We start from the raw sequence: 9,710 nt of genomic DNA on the forward strand, positions 1-9,710 counted from the left end.
TCTCGCGCTTCTCGTCCTTCCGATATTCACAAAGACCGTTGGATCTTAGTCAGTTGATCAACGGTGGCGATTTGTTTATGCTCGTTGGTCGAACCCGAAAAAAATTTAGAGTGTTATGCTTTTAATTTCCGTCGAGTATGTTTGATAGTTTTAAGTTTGGCTTGTGGCAGGACCTAATGTGGACCCATGGCGAGTCATTTGGGCCCTTTTGTGACCTCCAATTCGATGGACTAGCCCTCCAAGGAATTCTAGGCTCATTTGATGCACGGCAACACTACCAGATGACCTTGTGCCTTAAATGTTTGGTGGTTATCCCCGGCTTTCCTGTTTAGGTTTCTCTTAGTTTTGGGTGATTGATTTGGTTCAGCCTGCCCGACTTACTGTTGAACTTTGACAGAGCGAGTGAGGCTTCTTGTAAAATATGTATTTTTGACGAAGTTTAATAGAAAGCCCTACTCTTACTTGATAAAAAAAACCCTTGAAATTTAACTTTTAACTACCCATCTTCCATTAATAATTTTCAATAATGAAGTAATACCATGTGATTCAAACATTTTCTTGAAATTTAATTTTTAATTAACGGACTGTCTTTGTTGACATTAATAATTTTCAATAAAGAAGTAATGGTATGCGATTCAAACCTTTTCGGTGAATGGTAGATGTGTACAATGCTCTTTATATGTGCATGATGCACGGACCAGAGAATACATTTCTCTCTCATACCACACAGTAACGGTATGGAATGATAGCTATGTACAATGCTCTTTACAAGGACCGGAGAATACATTTCTCTCTCATACCACCATTTTGTATAAGGAGGTTTATGGAGCATCACTGTTTGCTATTCCCGTGACTGGGACAGGGCCACATAAATGCTTTCTTAGAGCTCTCAAGGGCTCTCGCTATCCACGCCCACAAAGTGTCCTTCCTCTCAACGCCTGTTGACATTTCCAGGATCAAGCCGTCCTAAGAGTTTCAGGAGTGGCACGGCCGGATCGATCTGCTGGAACTTCTGTTAATAATGATCAATTTCAGAAGATATGAATCGGCTCCAGACATATGTGAAAGGCAATGCCCTTCAGGGAATCGCTTTTCAAGAGAATCTGCTTGTCAAGGGATGGAAATATTCCAAAATTCCCAAGGCAATGTCCAAGATACCATCCCTGTGTAATAAGGCCATAGCTCAAACGATATCCATTCATCATTCTATTGGCTGTTACCATCCCAAATCCAGACAATGTCTTTGAGAGCCGGTCTCAGCTCTTGGCTGCACAACTTACTGTACTCCACCGTATCTCCCCCGGTCTTGTGAAGCTGCACCATGAAGAGCGAGGCTGTGATTTCAAAAATCTGGACATCGATGGACAAATGACCCTTCAGCCCCACCTCGGAACCCTGGAGCTTCATCTTGCAATCCTCAGTCTTCTTGACGCTGAATCTCAACACTTTGGCGATCTCCTCCAGCTTCGATATTATGGTCGACGCCGGTTGAGTTGATGTGAACCACAACTCCTGCTTCACGTTCTTGTCCTCGAATAACCCCGACAGATTGAACGCCGACGACAGGGATATTATGTCGAAGGCGTTGAAACGGGCCGGCTTCGGAACAAAGAACGCCAACTCGACATTGTCGGGTTGTGGGGGTTTGAAGCCCAACCGAAACCAGGGGACCTCCATGAGCTGCGTAACGGTGATCCTCGTCTGGGGATTGTGGTCCAGCAATCGGAAGATGAGCCGCCGGAGATCGGAGGAGAACCAGGGCGGGCACTTGAAGTTGCCCTTGTTGATTTTCTTATACAGTGCCAGAACACTCTCGTCCCGGAATGGCAGGTAACCCGCCCTGAGCACGAACAGTATGATCCCACATGACCAGATGTCGGCCTTCGCGCCGTCGTAGCCCTTCATCGTTATGACCTCTGGCGCCACGTACGCCGGCGTGCCGCACGCTGTGTGCAGAAGCCCGTCCGGTCTAAATTGCTCCGGTAGTGCGCTGAGCCCAAAGTCGCAGACCTTCAAGTCCCCATTGTCGTCTAATAACAAGTTCTCCGGCTTCAGGTCTCGGTGGTACACGCCCCGGCTGTGGCAGAAATTCACCGCGCTGATCAGTTGTTGAAAATACTTCCTCGCCTCCTCTTCTTTCAATTTCCCCTTTTTGGCAACCTTGTTAAAGAGCTCGCCGCCCTTAACGTACTCCATGACGATATAAATCTTGGACTCGCTGGCCATGACTTCGTAAAGCCGAACGATGTTGGGGTGTCGGACCAATTTCATTACGGAGATTTCCCGTTTAATCTGCTCGCTCATCCCGACCTCCAGGATTTTTCGTTTGTCCATTACCTTAATGGCAACGTTCTCACGGGTTTCGAGATTTCTAGCATGGTAGACCTTGGCAAACGTCCCTTTCCCCAACAGGCTCCCTAATTCATACTTTTCCATCAGAATATTGAGCTTCATCTTAATCTAAAAACTAAAATCAGAAATCCTTGTAGATTAAAACTGCTGCTCAGGCGTCTACGCCGTCTCAGGCCTGTCGAGTTTCTCTTCGGCACGTTCCATTGCACTTGCCGTAGTTGGCATGTGTTCTGGTAGAGCCCGGCATAGCCTGCGTAGGAGTTCTGAGAGCACGTACTTTATTATGGAAAACAAGTCTCCTAGTATAAACCCTTTAAATCCTGTTAATATTCGGGAAAAACACTGACTGTGAACGTATTCAACAACGTATCCAAGAGGGACTCGATCGCAGATTCACTTAACATTCTTAAGTGGCTATTTGGGCCCACTTTTCTGTCTCCGTTCGGATGTTGATATTCATTATTGGAATTATTTATCGGGTCCTAACTATGAGATAACTATGAGATAAGGAAGGGCTTTCTTTCCCCGCCTGGCCAAACCATGTCCGTATGAATGAATGAGTTGCTTTCGATTTTCAAGTTACGGAAAAAGAACGACAGTTGCCTAGGCTAGTCACTTCATTCGGTTTCTTCCTTGCCTGGCCCTCGACTCTTAGTCAGTTGTCCCAATCCCCTTTACCTCTCGTCTAGGTCCTACCGATACCTAGCTCCAACCCATAGCGGAAGTAATAGGTTTAGCGAGGAGGTTCTATATCTCTGTGGGAATAGGGGTATCTTAGGTGCATTCACTTGAACCTGACCTGTATTGAGGATGGTGTATTCGGAAAACCTTTGCAACCATAAACATATGTTAAGTGTGACATACGTCGTTGTCGCAGCGCCGTCTAGCCGACCAGAAACTTGTGTTAAGTCTGATATCCGTCGTTGGCGCAGCGCCGAGCCGACGGCTCGAGGAATTGAATCAAATTCAACGTACGCAACTACAGCACCGGGCAGATGCCAGCGTGTGCAATGGAATAAATGCACAGCAAAATGGTTAACGCATTGAAATTACTTTAAAAAAATATATTTATCACACACGATTAAGTTGTTCGCTCATTCACGGTACTCAGGGGTAGAGTCAATTAATTTGTTTTTAATTATTAAAATTTAAATAACCGTTAATATTTAATTTCGATTTAAATTAAAAATAAAATTATAAATATTAGTGTTATTAATAATGTGGTTGTTGTTAAGCTGTTAAGATTCAATTGTTATTAATATTATGATTATTTAAGAAATTTTATTTAAATAGTTTTATATTTTTAAAATTTATTTATTTAAAAAATATATATTATTTTTTATAAAAAATTTATGTTTTTTTTTCAATTTTCTCTAAGTTAGTGTTGCAAAAATTTTATATTTAAGGAAATGTGTAATTCTTTTTCTTTTTAAAATAAAAATAAAATATTTTATAAATAAAAACTGTCGCAATCATAATTAAAAACAAAAATAAATATATTTATTTGATTAGTGGTTAGTTTTAATTAAAAGCATTATTGTTGAAGGCTTCTTATTTCAGCTTAAGGTGGATGAGGATTTGTTGATTTTTTTTAATTGAGGGCCTAGATTGATTCTCAAGGGAATATGCTCAGCATATGCTTAGACTTAATGTTTATCATTGGTTATAGTGTATTATAAAGTTCATTATGTTGTATTGACTTTTAAAAAATTTTAAAAATTATAATCTTGTCATGTAGCTCATGGCCCACCAATTTCCTAGGGATTTGAGATTATTTCAATTCTAATAAGTTATTCCATGATAAGTTTCTCATTATTATTTATAACATTCATTTATATATAAGCAAATTTTATTTAGCAAAATGGTCCCTTACTTTTAATAAATTTAAAAAATTATATTTGTGCCAAGTGGTTCCCCACCCACCAATTTCCTAGGGATTTGAGATTATTTCAATTCTAATCATTTCCTCCATGTAAGTTCCTCATTATTATTTATAACATTCATTTATAATTTTTTTCTTAAGTTAAAGTTGACCCATCACCTTTTTATACATGATTAATAAAGTAAATGTGTTCATTAGTAAGACATTCTTAGTGTTGCGATAGTTTGTTTGGTTATATTTATGAAGTCTTCGTCTATATCAATCACATTAATATTTTTAATGTGGTCAACTTAAAAAAAAATGATAAAAACAATTAAAAGTGAAAAAAAAAAAAAAACGAAAATGAAATATTTTCTAAATAAAAAAATAATGTCAACTATAATTAAAAACAAAAATGAATATACCTATTTGATTACTTTAAATTACATTACAACTTAGAAGATGTAAAAATATTTTAGTCTCACACTCAACTACAAGTAAAATATTTAGATGTTAATGTGAAATAACAAAATTTTATATCAATTAAAAAAAAAGTATAGAAAATAAATATATTTCCAATTAAAAGTGTGGAAGATGTATAATTTTTATACTTATTAAAAATATTTCAATACAAGATTTAGATAAACTATTTAAATATCTATACTACTATATATATGAAAGAAAATAATTATATATATTGAAAGTGGAAAAAAAAAATTCTTAACATGAATTCCTAATAAAAACAATAAAAGAAAGGTGCGCAATTCTTTCAATTCTTAATATAAAATTAATATGTGGCATTTAAAAATATTAATAATAAATAAAAAAATGGATTATAAATAAAATATTTCAATCATTTTGGTTCTACTATAAAATAAATGTGAATATGGGAAAACCCCTTTTAGATTTGAATATTTGAGAGGTGTGCAATTCTTTCAATTCTTAATATAAAATTAATATGTGGCATTTAAAGAATATTAATAATAAATAGATAAAAAAATGGATTATAAATAAAATATTTCAATCATTTTGGCTCTACTATAAAATAAATGTGAATATAGGAAACCCCTTTTAGATTTGAATATTTGACTTCCCTAAAAAAACACATGTCCTTAACCATTAGTTACAATTTAATTATTTCAAAAAATGTAATATACTTTAGATATGTTATTAAATTTATGATTGTAATGTAATAAATAAGTGTTATGTAACAATAGTCATATGGTAGTTATTATGTAATATAATCATTAATATGTAATATTGATTAGTTATAGAACAATTGTTACATGATATTTATTTACTGCATTATGATAATATTTCTTATAATATACCTTAGGTATACTACATAAACCTTCTTCAAATTTAAGAAGATTACTTAAATTTGATGAGATTTTTTGAAATCACAAGGAAAAATTAGTCTTTTTGTATATTTTTCAATTAAAAAGTGTTTATTATCAGGGATATTCCTTCTATTAAGATTTTATCCTTAAATTTGAATGGGTTCCTAGATTTTCAAAAGTTTATCCACATAAAATCTGAGGAACCTTAAATTTGATTTGACCATTGGCTTGCCATTTGTCACTATATGTTTAGAAATTCAAGGCATCACCTAATAGACTAGGTCCTTCTTAAAAGATTATGCATTTCTCTAGATTTTAGCTAATTAATTATGCATCTAAAATATGAATAACAAATTGCAAGAGTCATCCTTCCCATTGGATAATAGATGTTATTTTGTGAAATTCCTCGGGTGCAGCCTAAGCAACATATATGCATCCTCCTAAAAATAACAACAATAGCAAAAAGTAAAAACAAAGACATGAATATTATCCATAACAGCAGAGTTATTCATGCAATGAAATAACCAACTCCACATTCAATGTCTGGACAAAAAAGAAATAATACTGCAGTGAACATGTAGTAGAAAGCAACATCAAGAGAAAGCACCAATAATAAAAAATGCTAAGGGCAAAAAAGTAGGAGGCCTAGCTCAAAAATGGATTAGGAGAAGAGTTAGTTGGTGATCTATCCCAAGCGAAGAAGAGAGTCTGAGATGAATTCCTGGAAGTGGATCAAGCCCAGCGAGGTAGAACATTTGCTTTCGAACAAAATTTCAACTTCCTTATTGTGCTCACGATAGATTTGAGAGAAGGAAATATGAATGAATGATTGCGATAGAGTTCTGATCTGCTGTTGCCAGGAGAGAAGATTCAGATTCTAGAGTTTACATCGGTTGTTGGCCTAATCGATAATAACTTTAGATTCCCCAAATATGGAAATGCTTGTCAATCCAATCCAGGAAGCACAATAGAGAGTGCCCCATAGGGCCAAAAGCTTGGCCCTAGTATTCGAAATGTTTCCACCAAACCAAAGGAATCTGAAGAGGTGATGAGGTTCCAGATAAATGATCATTATACAACCACTTGACCCAAAGGAACTGGCTCCATCAAAGAAGCCAACTGGAAAGGAAGACCAAAGATCAAAGGAGGAGCGAGAGGGGTGAGGAGAAGGGAAGGGCTCAGGAGAAAATTCTTTAAAGAGGGCCACGATCAAAGAGTTGGTTCTGTAGACAAAAGACTGGGATGAATCAAATATCAATGCATTAGGTGCTCTCGAGACTCCCCATAAGAGAAAAAATGGAAGGGTTCTAAGGGATTTATGCATGTTGGGTTGTGTTATATTCTTTCCACAACTAGCCCACGTACTTAACCAGGGATTAGAGGGGGGGGGAGGTCACAGGGGGTTTGAGGGGTACCCGTAACCCCACTTTATGGGGTCCGGGGCAGCGCCCCAGAAAATTTTAGTTTTGGACCCTATGTTAGGTTGGGCGGACCCACCTATGGTTTTGTGCATGATTTTTGCACATGTTTTTTAGACGCGATGGTTTTTCAGTCCTTGGTATTGGACGCGATGGTTTTTCGGTCCATGTTATTGGATGCTTCGGCATGTATAAATATGTATTATAACATTGAAAGGAACATAATGAAAAATCAAGCTGGTAGTCCTGGTTTTGGGATCCAGGGGAAAATCTCTGTGTATATGTGTTTTATGTGTTATGCTCTCGCATTGTATATTTTATGTGTTTTAGAATTCGTATGCAGGTAATTTCTGTACGGGGTTAAAACCTACATTTGGTATCAGATCAGTTTTGGCTTCAAGGGGATGCCTTTGTTGCTGAGGGGTTTCGCTCGGGCCTGTGGTAGACCCTGTTTAGTGGGAGATCTGCGAGATCGATTCTGGTGGTGAAAGAAGATGGCGAGCAATGGAAAGATAGAGATCGAGAAATTTAATGGTCAGAGTTTTGAGTTGTGGAAACTCAAGATGGAGGATCTGTTGTTGGATAAAGATCAGTGGATCGTAGTAGATCCGGGTACTAAACCAACGGGAGTGTCCGATGAAGAATGGAAGAAGTTGGATCAGAAGGCAAAGAGCACAATATGATTGTGTGTCTCAGATTCAGTATTGTTGAATGTTATAAGTAGAGCTCTGGTGTAAATCACATAAAGAAAGACCTTTGTCGACGCGTTTCGAACCAACTAGTGTGGTTCATCGTCAGGACAAGTTGAAGAAACAGATCCAGCTTAGCATGTTAAATAGTCTGAGCAGAGTCTCCAACTTACATGCTAAGCTGGATCTGTTTCTTCAACTTGTCCTGACGATGAACCACACTAGTTGGTTCGAAACGCGTCGACAAAGGTCTTTCTTTATGTGATTTACGCCGAAGCTCTACTTATAACTGTTATGGATCACAGAAGTCTCAATTCAACAATTGTTGAATGTATCAGGGGAATCTACGGCGAAGGCTTTGTGTGACAAGTTAGGGACTTTGTACCAATCTAAGTCTCCGGTGAATAAACTGTTCCTACGGAAAAAGTTGTATAACCTGAGGATGAAAGATGGAGACTCAGTGACAGAGCATCTGAATGCATTTAATACTATGGTAAGTCAGTTAGAATTTGTTGATATTAAAATTTCAGATGAAGATAGGTGCATCAGTTTGTTGTGTTCTCTACCGGATTCATGGGATAGTCTGGTTATTGCAAGAGGTAGCAATGCAACTGCCTTGCATTTTGATGAAATATTCTCATCCTTGCTGATGGAGGAGATGAGACGGAAAAATATGGAGAGCCAAAATGGTGATGCCTTGTCTGTATGAGGGCGGACCCAAAACAGAAACAAAACTAAGTCATTGAGTGGGAGATCTAAATCTCCAGGAAAACCTGTAAAGGTGGTGTGCTGGAAATGCGGAAAGGAAGGGCACTACAAAAGGGACTGTAAATCTAAAGCTCCTCACAAAGGAAAGGGATCTGATGATGCTCCTTCTGCAGAGGCGAAAACCACCTCAGATGAAGGTGGGGATGTGTACTTGGCTTCTTCAAGTACACATGTAGATCATGAGGCATGGTTGATTGACTCAGGTGCATCCTTTCACTTCACTCCCCATAGAGAGTGGTTCCGCGAGTATGAGAAATATGATGGTGGTGATGTCTTCTTAGGGGAAGACAGGAAGGCTAGAATCATTGGTCGTGGAAAAGTAAAGTTGAAGCTGCAAGGTGGAAGGGTTAGAACACTTCCAGGTGTTCTGCATATTCCTGGATTAGCCAGAAATCTGATTTCTGTTAGCAAGCTGGATGATGCAGGTGTAAAAACAGTGTTTGAGAAGGATACCTGCAAGATGGTTTGGGGAGCACTAATATTGATGCAGGGAGTTCGGATTGGAACTCTGTACAAGCTGCAAGGTAGCACTGTTATTGATGGGTGCAACAGTTCTGTGGTTCCTAAAAGTGGAGCAGAAAATCTAGTGGTCTCTGGAGAGAAGACCATGTTGTGGCATCAAAGGCTTGGACATATTGGAGAGAAGGGCCTTCAAATACTTCATGGTAAAGGTATGGTAGAAGGTATGAGCAATAGCTCTCTGGATTTTGATTTCTGTGAAAATTGTGTATACGGGAAGCAGAATCGGGTGAGTTTCCCCTCTGGTGGTAAGAGGGCGAAACATATATTAGAGCTTGTGCACAGTGATGTGTTTGGACCTGTGAAGGTTCCATCACTGGGTAAGTTTGTGTACTATGTATCATTTATAGATGACTTCTCAAGGAATGCATGGATATATTTCCTTAAGAAGAAATCTGAAGTCTTTGATAGGTTTAAATAATTTAAGGCTCTCGTGGAAAACGAGACAGAGAAGAAGATAAAGGTGCTGAGGACAGATAACGGTGGAGAGTTTTGCAGTAAGGAATTTGAATTATTCTGTAAGAAGTGTGGTATAGCATGGCAGAAGACTACTCCATATACACCTCATCAAAATGGAGTTGCAGAAAGAATGAACAAGACATTGATGGAAAGGGCAAGAAGCATGCTCAGTGGTGCCAGGTTAGAACAAGAATTCTGGACAGATGCGGTGGAGACAGCATGTTACCTGGTCAATAGATCACCTTCATCTGCGTTAGAGGATAAGACTCCACAAGAGGTATGGATTGGTAAGAAACCCTCTCTT

General features: G+C 38.2%; 1 protein-coding gene across 1 annotated transcript; it reads right to left on the reverse strand.

The window, feature by feature from the left end:
* Positions 1 to 647: 647 nt before the first annotated feature.
* LOC149243284 (CBL-interacting protein kinase 2-like) lies at positions 648 to 2,622 on the reverse strand. The gene has a single exon (XM_089367785.1). It carries the CDS (start codon positions 2,452 to 2,454, stop codon positions 1,207 to 1,209), a length of 1,248 nt encoding a protein of 415 aa, XP_089223911.1. The 5' UTR covers positions 2,455 to 2,622; the 3' UTR covers positions 648 to 1,206.
* Between the last annotated feature and the right edge of the window lie 7,088 nt (positions 2,623 to 9,710).

Source organism: Pinus tabuliformis, chromosome 8 (assembly GCF_031772625.1).
Source record: "Pinus tabuliformis cultivar Carrire ecotype Pingquan chromosome 8, CPIR1, whole genome shotgun sequence".
Taxonomy (NCBI): domain Eukaryota; kingdom Viridiplantae; phylum Streptophyta; class Pinopsida; order Pinales; family Pinaceae; genus Pinus; species Pinus tabuliformis.

What these genes read in the sequence shown, in the direction of transcription:
- LOC149243284 (XM_089367785.1), bottom strand. Translation starts at nt 2,454, where the DNA reads ATGAAGCTCAATATTCTGATGGAAAAGTATGAATTAGGGAGCCTGTTG.